Raw genomic sequence first — 12,065 nt, forward strand, 5'->3', positions numbered from 1 at the left:
GGCCGCCGCGGCATTCCCGCCCTGCCACCTGGCCCCGCTCCGTCGCATGCAAATGAGACCCCTCCTCATTGGCCGCGCCGGTAGCCCTTTGAAAAGGCGCCCCGCTATTGGCCGCACGGAAATGTTAACGCAAATAGGAGAATCTCCCCCCCCCCCGCCCTTTTTTTTTATTTTTTTTGCCGCTAATGTGTGATGCGTTCCTCAGACAGTCTGTAACTCTGCGCGCCGGTTACTACAAATAAGTAGTTCCCAGCCCCCCGCCCTCCCCCCGCCCGCCCGCAAGATGGGGCGGGACAGGAGGCTGCAGTCCCGGCCGCCGCACCGCGGGCGCCCCGGCGCGGAGGGGAGGGGGCCGCTGGGGCGTGGGGGAGAGGTGTTTCCCCCTCCCCCGCGGAGGGATATCCTCGGCGCGCTCGCCGCGCTCTGCCCGCACCAAAATATTGGGAGTTAAGAGGCGGCTCAGCGGCTCCGCCGGCTCAGAAGCGCGCGGGCAGGCACGGCGGTGGCGCGGCTCCTGCGCCCGCCACGGCTCCACTGCGGCGCCCAGCCCGCTCCCCGCCGCGGCGGCCCCCGCAGGGGCGGGCTCCACGCGCGGCCCCGCGCCCGCCTGCCTCCGCGGAGCACTCTGGTCCCGCCTGCGCGCGCCCTGCGCGGGTCTCGGCGGTTAGAAGAGGGAGAGGAGGAGCGGCGCCCTCGCCGGCTGCCTTTCGCCGGAGGACTCGGTGCGACCGCCGCGTGGATCCGCGCCGGGGGGGATCCCCCAGGACTCCGTCGGTGCCCGCTCCCGGCCGAGGAGGGAGCAGCGCGGCAGGTCTCGGCGGCCCGCCGTCCCCAGCCGGCTCCGGAGAGCGGAGAGCCGCACCGCGCCGCCGAGCGCGCAGCCGGGAGGCCGCCGGCGGTGCCACCGCGGGGGACTCGCCGTCCCCCCCCTTCGGAAGATGTTGCTCTCCAAGTTCGGCTCGCTGGCTCACATCTGCAGCCCCACCAGCATGGACCACTTGCCGGTGAAGATCCTGCAGCCAGGTACGGCGGGGCCGGCGCCGGGGCTGGGGTGTCCCCCTGCGAGCGCAGCGCGTCGGGCGGGGCGGACCGGCCCCCCGCTACCCGCGGGGCTCGGGGCCGGCTCCCCGCAGTCCCCCGAAACTTCGGGGCGCGCTTGGGTTTTTTTAGTGTGTTCTTGTGGTTTTTTGGGGCTTTTTAAAAATTGAAGAAGACAATTTACTTAAAACCAGTAAAAGCCTGGGGCAGAATTGGGGCAGCGCATCATACGCGTCCCCCGGGCAGAGCACTTGGGGGCTTTTGTTATTAGCTTTTTTTTTTTTTTTTTTTTAATTTTTGGCGAAGCGCAGCGCGGCTGCGGACACTGACGCGGTGCGTTTCCCTCTCGTTTCCCCAGTGAAAGTGGAGAGGGAGCCGTTCGATAAAGTCTACCAGGTGGGCTCTGTGCTGGGCAGCGGGGGCTTCGGCACAGTCTACGCGGGGAGCAGGATCGCCGACGGCTTACCGGTGAGGCGCGGGGCGGCGCGGGGGGGGCGGCGGGCGGGAGCGCGGCCCGGGCGGGGGACGGCGGGCGCGGCCCGGCCCTCCGCGGAGAGGCGCAGGCTGCGGCCGCCCCGCCGCTCACGGCGCCTTCTCTCCAACCCGCCCCGCAGGTCGCCGTGAAGCATGTGGTGAAGGAGAGGGTGACCGAGTGGGGCACGATTGTAAGTACCCGGGGGAGGTGGCGGGGGGGCTCCGAGGGCGCTGCGCGGCCGCGGGACTCCGCCGCGGCGGGGCTATTGTGTGGGCGGCGGGGCCCGCCCCGCTGGCGCGGCCTCTGCGTCGGGAGGGAATTTGGCGGGGGTTCGCCGCCGCAGCGCCGCGCCCGCCCCTCGGACTGCGGCAGCGGCGGAGGGGGCCCGCCGGCCGCGCCCTCCTCCCCGCCCTCCGCCCGCCCTCCCCTCGGCGCGGGGGCGCCCCGGGCCGCGCCGCCCCCCGCTGACCCGCGCCCCCTCTGTGCCCAGAGCGGCGTCATGGTGCCCCTGGAGATCGTCCTCCTGAAGAAGGTGGGCTCCGGCTTCAGAGGGGTCATCAAGCTGCTGGACTGGTACGAGCGGCCCGACGGCTACCTGATCATCATGGAGCGGCCCGAGCTGGTGAAGGACCTCTTCGACTTCATCACGGAGAAGGGCGCCCTGGACGAGGAGACGGCCCGCGGGTTCTTCCGGCAGGTGCTGGAGGCGGTGCGCCACTGCTACGGCTGCGGCGTGGTGCATCGGGACATCAAGGATGAGAACCTGCTGGTTGACCTCAGGACAGGCGAGCTGAAGCTCATCGACTTCGGCTCGGGGGCCCTCCTCAAGGACACGGTTTATACCGATTTCGACGGTACGTGCCCTCCCCGCAGCCGGGGCAGCCCCTGGGCACCGGCGCTGGCCGGAGCCCCGCACCCCTCCCCGGCGGTGCCCCCCCGGTAGCTGCCGCCCGTCCCGTCCCTGGCGCCTGGCAGGAGCGAGCGGTGCCTCTGACGCAGGGGTTCATATCAGGTCTATCGGTAATGGAAACCTTTGGACCCAAAGCAGCTTAGGGGTGTTCAGTTGCGTAGGAAAGAAGTGATTCCAGGCAGTGACGCAGCAGTTTATGTTTCCCTGTCTTGGAAAAAGCAGGTTTTTTCCTAGAGGGCGATCTGTTTACATGGAGGCTTCACCAGTGTCGGATGTTTCCATGTGTGGATGTGTAGTTTTTATATGCGGCGCTTTTTTTAACTTGGAGCGGTAGCCCCCCCCCCCCCCTCCCTTTCCACCAATGTCCTGGAAATCCCGCATTGCAGATTTCAAAGCGATGGGGATAAATACGCTCCCTCAAAATGACTTGATGCTAGCTCCGGGGCCGGGTGCCACCCTTTAGAGAGGGGAAAGGTGAAAATAAGCCTGTGTGTGACAGAAGGGAGTCTTTCCCCCAGTCCTTGGAGAGTAACTGATGTAACGGGGGACTCTTCCCCTGCTTCCCCCCCCACCCCCAGCTGCCGCATTCGCATCTGTTTGTTGTGAAACCCGAAGCCCAGCCGCACGTGACCCTCAGCATCACGAATTCCCGGTTTTGTTTGGTATCCAAGGAGCCCGCAGGCACCCGGGGGGCGGGTTGGGAAAAGCTGCCGCATAGAAGCCCGGGGGGGGGGTGGGGGTGGAGGGGGGGTGGGTCGGGTCGTTAAAAACAGAAATTTTAAGCGGCCCTTTTTTGTTTACTGCCTTGCGGAATTGGATAAAGCAGATTAGCCCCATGTAATACGGGTAGACCTGGGTTTCACCTTCTTGCCGCCCTCTCTTCTCCTCCCCGCCAGCCCCCTTTGTCCTTTTGTGTCTATTTTTGGTGTGATGCTGCAGACGCCACGTGGTCAGTGAAAGGGAGCTTGCCTCAGTAAACAGTCAGCTGATGGGGCTGTGTTATTCCTTGCAACAAAATAGCACAACCGGATGGGCCAAGTCTGTTGATGGTGTAACCCCGCAGATGACCTGAAATTACACCACTAATGGCTTTGGCCCATAAGAAATTTAAAGCCTTTTTTGTTTTTTTGGACTCAGAAGTGACAAATTATGAATTTCATTTAGCCCTACTAGAAGAAGCTGAACAATAGGGAAGTGCTCCAAACCTTTAATATTTTTTTTTTTTACTTGCTTTTAGGAACGAGAGTATACAGCCCTCCAGAGTGGATCAGATACCACAGATACCATGGAAGGTCAGCAACAGTATGGTCTCTGGGAGTTCTGCTGTATGATATGGTTTGCGGAGACATCCCTTTTGAGCAAGATGAAGAAATCTTGAGGGGACGATTATACTTCAGGAGAAGAATTTCACCTGGTGAGTTCTATAGGGGTCAAGTGGGGGTTTGTTTTTTGTTGTTAGGGTTTTTTTTTCAATAGTCCTGGACGCTTGAGCTTGTATGGGTGGATTTTTTTTATTCAGGGTTGATTTTTTTTTTTTTTTTTTACTTTTCTAGTCTAAAATTGCTTTTTTTTGTTTGTTTGTTGCAGAATGTCAACAGCTGATCAAATGGTGCCTTTCACTGAGGCCTTCAGACAGACCAACACTTGAGCAAATTTTTGACCATCAATGGATGCACAAATCTGAAGTAGTGAAGTCTGAGGACTGTGACATAAGGCTACGGACCCTTGATACTGATGTATCTAGCACAAGTTCAAGTAATGAGAGTCTGTGAATTACTAAGGACCTCGCACTGGGAGGGGAGCTACAAGCAGAAAGACCACAGTGCTGCTGCCAATACGTAGGAGGGGCTAGAAAAATACATTCATTATTCTGTAGTTGAATCTTTGTCTGAGGGACTTGGTTTTATTTTCCCCCTTTGCTGGTTTCTGCTTTGGAATGAGAGATTTCCTTTGGAAACGCTAATGTTTGGGAGTTGCAGGCCAGTACTTAGTCAAAGACTGACCTTATTAAGAAAGCAGTGACCTCTTGAATACATGGTAAACTTTTTTGCTCTCATAGAGCCTGGACTAGATTTTATTTGCTTTTGAGTGCCTTTTTGAAAGCTGCTTCAGTGGGACTTTCTTTTTTGAGCTGTGTATGTCCAAAGAAGATCCAGTTCATTATAGGAATTTGCTCCCTTTAGACTCAGTGCTGGAGGAAGCAGCTCCTATGATGCATTGGAGAACATGTTCGGTGATTGAATGAAGTAGTCCCATCCGCTGGTGATGGAATACTTGAACACAGACATTTCACTCCTGCCCCCCAGCCCTTTCCAAATCCAACCCACCTCTGCTGCTCAAAATATTTCCTATAGCCTGCACAGAAATATGAACAGGTATATCAGCTTTTTTATCAGAAACATTTATTCATGTTTCCTTTCATCATCTCTCTACCATTGGGCATGAGAAGCCCCGTTCTCAACTCCCCCTGGCCTTTTGTCACCCTGCGAGTCTTAAAGTGTGTATGGGCATGTTGAATGCACAATCAATGCAATATTCAAGGACTTTACTTTTTTTTTCCATACCTGTATAATATGTTTATGTAAACTTGTTTTTTCCCATGTACTATACAGTTATTTATTGTTTGGAGTTTAGAAGACCTCCCACAGGTTTCAGCTGTGGCTATTTATTTGGTTAATTTATTTGGTTAGAGTTATTCAACACTGTGCTTTCCCCTCCTTCTCCCCATGGGAATTCTAGTGGTTTGCCCATGGTACTTTTTTTCTGCATTCCTGTCAACTTTTGTTTTAAAAAAAAAAAAAAAAAAAAGACAAAAAATAATTTTCTGACCTTATCAGTTTTTGTTGAAAGATGGAAAATTGTTGTACAAAGCCTAATTTAAGGGAAATAGAATGACTTTTTAAAGTTTTAGTCAGTATGCCTTTTGTCTGGTATTACTGTACCAGAAATGTAAAGTAATGCTGTTTGGAAGGGTTTTAAATTATTGACATTGTACAGTCTCCGTGCATTGGCTCTGGAAGGTAGAGTGGCAGAGTCATAAACCTTAATTTATTTTAATAGCTGTGTTTCTGTGATCTGGTTGCATTTATGCAGCTTGGATTTGGATTTTTTTTCTTCAGTTTAACAGTGTGAAATGTATGGAGATCATATTTTTTATACAGGTATTTCAATTAAACTTTTTTTGTATATAACAGTTCTGTGTTTGTGTGCTCACTTCTGTTTTCACCGTTACTTTTGGTGCCAGCTGGGGAACACTTCCTCCATTACCTTCTCTACCTTGTAAAGGTCTACAGCAGCTGTCCGTGCCATTAAGCAGTGACCATTTTGGAAGAATTAATCCCTCCTCTTGACTGTGTCTGCTTGATGGCTGTATTTGATGTCGAACTGGAGAAAGTGTATGATATAACACTGCACTAATGGCCTACATAGAAGGGAACTGCCCAGTAGTTGTGGGATTTTTAACTGTAAACACTGAATAACTGAAATACCACTGTGCTCATTGTCCTTAAGTACAAGAAGGAAGGATTTTTGTAGTCACTGGTGGTCACTGTGTTCACAGTTGACATGTTTACTTTCCATTACATTCGGTTTCCTTCCACCTGCTTACCCCTTCCTCCCAGGGGGTGGACGGGAATTTCCTGTGACCTTACAGGAAGGGGACAGCATTCTTGGAGAGCAGGATGACTTTTCCTTCAGCTCACTTAGATTATAAAAAAGAAAAGACTGGTGTGTCACTTTAAAAAGCACTGGGGAATGGTGTGCTGTTCTTGTCCATAGCAGCTCACTCAGCATGTTGGGAGTAAAATCCTGCAGATTACCGAGTTCATCCTAGTCTCTGCAGCTAGAGACTGACCTGACTTAGTCTTTTTGCAGGGGTGGTAGCAATTGCGAGGTTTAACTACCACAGAGGGATCTACAAGGTATATTCAAGGGTGCGTTCAGTCATTAAATATGCTTTGTAGTAGTCACAGTGCAGGGCTAGGCTTGGAATCTGTTTGGTTTATGTTATTTTCCTTTCTGGGGATTTTTCTGCCAGCACATCTACTATTATTTTGGTTCCCTGTGGGGAATATCTCACTTGCTGACATCACATCAAGCTCCTGATGCTGACTAGTTTAGACTTAAAATGCCACTGAATAGCAGGAGGTAAAGCAGAAGGAAAAAGACCATTTTTTGTGTGCGCAGTTTTCTGATGACACGGGGAGGGGGGAAGGTGCGTAGCTTTTTCTTGGCCATAAAAAGGAAGTTCAAATGACTTGTCAGGGGGAAAAAACCATAACACACGGTTGTGTCCATCAATTTGTCTGTTTTCTGGGTTTGTTCCTTTTTCAATTTAGACTTGTTTCTCCAGTTTTTAATCAAAATCTGTGTGCCTTAAACCTAGTCCGTGGGAAATTCACAAACACATGAAAATGCCTATTGTTAGAACTCTGTTCACAGAAATAGAAGATTTCATAGCTAAGATTGCTTAGGGAAATCAACACAATCATATCCTAAGAGAAGAACCCTTAAATGTGAAGATTGGGAGTTTTAATTGATTATATATTTTTGCTTAAGGGAAGGGACTCAGATAAACTACAGGAGAGATTATCCCAGCTCCTAGCTCAGTTCTTCAGGGAAGCACGTTTCTAACCACAAGTGGTCCCTGGAGAAATTCCAGTAGCTGATGATAATTAACATCTTCCACTCCAGTGGCTTCGCATGCTCGCAGCTGTTGAGAGGGGTGGTAGCGAGGCCGTATGGGTGAGCTTCAAAGGGCTACCAGAAAAGCGATTCTAAAAATACTTTTGTAAAGCTATTGTTGATTGCTGAACTAGGGACTTTCAACGTTTCCACAGGAGCCTATGTTTCTTTCCTTAGCTTCACAGAGAATTTCTGTTGAAGCAGTCTGTTTTGAAACATAAAAACTAGGTTTTCACCTTTTGCTACTGAGGCAAAATGCATTAAAAGGATAAAGGTCAAAAGGACACGGGCGCGAGTGCTGACTCCCCTCTGGGATTAGCTCAACATAAAAGGTGCACTTTCAGTACTGCACAGGCAGCTTTAGTTGTGAAACTCCCCTGTACACTAATAGAAGCCACGTGGCTGAAACACCATATACTGAAAGTAATGATTTGTAAAAATAGCTTTTCATTACAGTTGAAAGTTGGAAAATGATGTGTTAATATAGTTCCATTAGCTGAGTGTTACTGCCAAAATGAACAAGTCGGTGACAGCTCCTGGTTTCTCCTGTGCTTCTGTCTGGTATTTTAGTATCATTAAATGTTACTTCTCTGGGATCCTCCTCTTTATACTCCGCACCAGGCTGGTTTTCAACAGCACGAAGCTTGAAAAGTAGAATTCAGCAGACCATTCAAAATACTACTGTTTAAATCACAGCCTGTTTTAACCTTGACAAATTGATTTAGCAGTGATCATACCTAGGCATGTATGTATGCTACTGGCTTCGTAACAGGTATTTTAAACATATTCTAATGCTGAATGGTCTTTGACAATGTTGTATTTTGTGTAATTCATATCCCTAATAAAACTCATTCTTCAGTTTGCACAAGCACTTCTTCTCTCTGTTTTGTTTTTTTTTTTTCTCTTCTTCTAGTTAACTAAGCTCATATTTACTGAAGCAGATGAACAAGAGCCCTTTGAACAAAACTATCAGAAGGATGTTAGGAAGATTGACGAGGGTGTGTTCTTGCCAAACACTTACGCTTTTCTTTCAGTGGTTTACTGACCTCTGTTGGTGAAATTAAAGTATATGTTCCAAAAATAATGATGCATAAATTGGGAAGAGAGATTTTAAAATGCTGCTGACTGACATTTTTAGATGTGGAAGAGTATGACTAATACTTAAATATCCCACAATGTTTGAAAAGCTACCATCACAAAAAGAAGAAGAAGAAAAAAAAAAAAAGGAAAAAATTAAGATACTACAAATATGAAAATAGCTTTTCAATTTAAGGGGGAAGAGGGGCGTATGAGTTCAAAAGGTTGTCAGCTCTGCACCTGAAATTACAGAGGTAACCTGCCGTAGTGAGCCCCCCCATCACTTACATGACTCTTGGCGTGAGCATTTATGAGCATATTAGCCCTCATTCTTCCACTCCATTTCAGTCACAAGGAGAAGCACTTGTCTTCTGCCATACAGATGGGCAATAATTCTCAGCAGTGTAACTAGATAACAGAACAGAACACTGTGGCCCTATCAGCTTATTATTAGTGGATTTTTTCGACTAACAGCAGTGATGCTACTGTTGGTAGCAGAAGTCAAGATGGTGGCATTTTAATTTCATTGCAGTACACAGTTTTTTCTGATATTGTACTGAAGTTTGCTATGCTTGTAAATTCGCAATTGCTTAGTTTCACGGTTACCTGTGATTTAAAAATGTAATATGTTTTTGCCTAAGGGGTTCCTTCAGGTAGCTGATATACCAGAGACATATTAAGCTTTGGTTATATTGCGGAACTGCTGAAGAAAGTGATAAGGAGGCCAGAAACCCGTGCAGCTAAAAATAAATGTAAATCTGTATTTAGACAGAATTCCTAATTAATTTCAGAGAATGTTTATTTCAAAACTGGTGGATTCATGTGGATCAATAAGAGATGTGGTCATAGAGACAAACCAGTCTTTACTTTTGCTGAAGTTACCAGAGAACCCCAGAACTGGGGTCTAACTCAAAGCAGAATGAGGAGCAGTAACATAAATCCATTAAACTCTTGTAGAGATTTTCCTAGCTCACAATTCCACTCCTGTTCCAATAAATTTTAAAAGAATTCAATCTTTTATGTCCTTGGCTGCTCATAATATTACTATGATTTGTAATATGACCAGGCCCACTCAAGTTTTAAGAAACATTACATGGTTTCCAAGTATCTGTTAAAATTTGCATATTTATATCTCAGATGCTAGGATTTCCTTTTCCTTAAGAACAACATGTAGGAAATTACTTGCCTACAGAAGCATTATGCCTACCTAATGATATAAATTCAATATAGGTCTCAGATTAGCTGTGTTTAAGCTCTAATTAATATGGTCTTAGTAAGAATGTTATCTATTATAGCTAATACTCTGCTAATTGACTACACAAACCATTATGTAAAAAGCTTCTTATATTAGTTCAGTAAGAGAATTAGTGAGACCCATACTTTACCTTGCACTCTTTCTCAGGTAAGTCTCTGTTAAATGTGGAAATTAGACCCAAGTCATAGGCAACAGAGCATCTTGTGGATCAGTATGCTTCTTTGTTTACTATTAATGACTCAGCAGTCACTTTAACTCTCCAATCAGGAATAATTGGAATAATTAATTTACAGAAAATTATACTGAAAACTGAAGGGTATTTTGCTCAGTTCTGTAGAGAAGTCAGAAAAAATGTTTTACCATTTTGTGAAACATGGTCTCTGTAACAGTTAGTTGGATTTTTTTGTTGTTGTTATATATGTTCTACGGGGGAAAAAAGATGCTGTTTTGTTGAAACAAAAAAGTTTTGCTTGCAACACCTGTTTTGGTAATTATGAATGGTCTGGTTTCAGGGTCGAAGTTTGTCTCTCCACTTTTCTGCCTCCCTTCTTTTAGGACAGGAAAACATAAGCATCAAATATCAGTCTCAGTCTATTCCAGTTAAAATATATAATTTTATTAACAAGCATACGCTATAAAAGGTTGGAGTGGGCATCTCACAAATGGTTTTATTTTTGCTAAAAGTTACTATACCTAATAGTGTCATGAAAGGGAGCAGCCTCTTTCAGGGTCATCCCACGGAAAGATGTCCATTAATCTGAAGTAAATGCTCCCATGTTCAGACTCATGCAAGGTTTTTTTCTGTTTTTTTAATGCCTATGTAATAGTAAAAGTCTCACAATATACAGATCTACATCACCACAAAAAAGCATAACAAATCTCAGCTTTCCAGAGGTAACATATATTGTCCAAGCAGACGTAAATAGATAGTTAATCCACAGGAATGCAGATTAAGTTGTGGTAAGGAAGAGCTTTATATCTGTAAGGATAGCAGAACACCAGAGTAAACTGACTGTGGAATATATCAAATCATCATTTTCAGAAACAAGCATTTTTCATAAATCATCTAGAAATCACAGCCAATTAAAAAATACTTTGGATTTCATCAGCCTAATGCTCATGAATTAACAAAAAGAGATTTTGGCCCACAACATTCATTCTGCTGCTTGAACCAATATAAAATTTATTGACAGTGGCCCTTTTGCTACTGGCAAAACACTTTTTAATGCAGATTTGATCTAATCAATATAAGTACTGACAGACTTTCTCATGATGGTGAGGCTATGGGGTTACTGACCTTTCCTCAAAGCCAGCATCAGCTAAACTGGTCCTCCCTCACACCATCCCTTCCTTTTGCTGGTGCACTGATACTCAAATCAATAAACTGATCTCTCTGATAACAACTCAGCATAAGTGAGGGAATATGCACAACCACTTGGGACTGGGCTGGGGGCGGGAAAGGTGCTACTGCTGAAGAAAGGATACATGTAGCAACAAACTTCATTTTCTGTAGTCTGTACCATCCAGCAGACCCCCCAGACTCTATTTTATTAAAATATTGCATCAAAGAATTTCAAAGGATTGTTGGCAAATCCTGCTATTTTTAACCTTGCGTGCAAATTATTTTGGATGGCTTTTTTCTCAGATTGTGTGCTGAGCATTCGCTTGAAAGGTACGCAGTACCTCACCTCCTGATGAAGTCGAAGAACTCGGATCACTCGAAATCTCACAAAACTTAATTCATGAATATTTTTACACATCTCAACAGTATGCCCTACTTTTTAACCAGCTTCACAGGTACATTTGCAAATGAGAAAATACATGAAACATTTCAGAATAGCTACAAAATAATGACACTTTACAGTTATGCATGAAGAAAAAAATGTTGTGGTGGGAAGAAGTAACAAACTAGTTGAGAAATCATAATTGCATTTATTGTTTCATCTCAAGATCTATGGTTTCCCTTTTTCTCTGTCATTTTGAGTCTCTTCAGCAGTCACGAGCTCCATTGTCATCTCTAGGATATTTCGACCGATACTTATAACTTAATATATAATATTCCAATATACTTAAAGGAAAACTTCAGCAATCAACCTTGGAAATCTTGGTCGCTCCCTATATAAACCATGGATTTTGAGTCCATTTTGAAGGTACACTTATCTCCAGTCTAGCACTTGTGGTGATCCACTGGAGCAGCACTAATAGCTGAGCATCATCATTTCCCTGACCGCTCTTAGCCAAAGTGTTCTATGCAGCATAGGAGCCAGTTCTGCAGTTCTTGTCCAAAAATTCTGATCATGTCAAGGGGAATGTTGCCTGTGTAATGACTACTGGATTATCTCTTCGCTTGTGACAAAAGAAGGGATGCCCTAGAGAGAAAATGAATAAGAAAGCCTGAAGTTGTAAAGAAAACCCTCTGCTGAAATACTGAAAATATGTCCAGAGAGGAAGAAACAAGCCCTTCTGTCTTTCAGAAGCCAGAGCTGCATCTTCTCTGGAAGATAATTAACAAGTTGATTGAAAAACAAGGGCAAGGTAACTTGAAAGAAAAGTAGAACATAAAAATTATCTCAAAACCTGAGGCCTGGGTGATATTTTTGTTAATACTACAAAAAGCGGTTACTCAC

At 46.3% G+C, this 12,065-nt stretch overlaps 1 protein-coding gene and 1 long non-coding RNA gene across 2 annotated transcripts in view; one reads left to right on the forward strand and one right to left on the reverse strand.

Annotated features, from left to right (window-relative positions):
- The first annotated feature begins 202 nt into the window (after positions 1 to 202).
- Positions 203 to 5,616, forward strand: PIM3 (Pim-3 proto-oncogene, serine/threonine kinase). Its single transcript, XM_080392601.1, has 6 exons — positions 203 to 1,023; positions 1,397 to 1,506; positions 1,653 to 1,703; positions 2,004 to 2,367; positions 3,661 to 3,837; positions 4,011 to 5,616. The coding sequence occupies exons 1-6, from the start codon at positions 939 to 941 to the stop codon at positions 4,193 to 4,195; spliced, it is 972 nt and encodes a 323-aa protein (XP_080248727.1). The 5' UTR covers positions 203 to 938; the 3' UTR covers positions 4,196 to 5,616.
- Positions 5,220 to 12,065, reverse strand: part of LOC308065935 — a 47,599-nt gene continuing 40,753 nt past the window's right edge. Inside the window, exon 2 of the long non-coding RNA XR_013928981.1 lies at positions 5,220 to 11,807. This is a non-coding gene — a long non-coding RNA (uncharacterized lncRNA). The remainder of the gene's footprint in view (positions 11,808 to 12,065) is intronic.

This window comes from Falco punctatus (assembly GCF_963210335.1).
Source record: "Falco punctatus genome assembly, chromosome: 6".
NCBI lineage: Eukaryota > Metazoa > Chordata > Aves > Falconiformes > Falconidae > Falco > Falco punctatus.

Bases quoted from the DNA above. Each gene is read 5' to 3' on its own strand.
- PIM3 (XM_080392601.1), top strand. From the start codon at position 939: ATGTTGCTCTCCAAGTTCGGCTCGCTGGCTCACATCTGCAGCCCCACC. The intron at 1,507-1,652 runs GTGAGGCGCGGG...CCCGCCCCGCAG, and splicing joins GGATCGCCGACGGCTTACCG to GTCGCCGTGAAGCATGTGGT. The intron at 1,704-2,003 runs GTAAGTACCCGG...CTCTGTGCCCAG, and splicing joins TGACCGAGTGGGGCACGATT to AGCGGCGTCATGGTGCCCCT.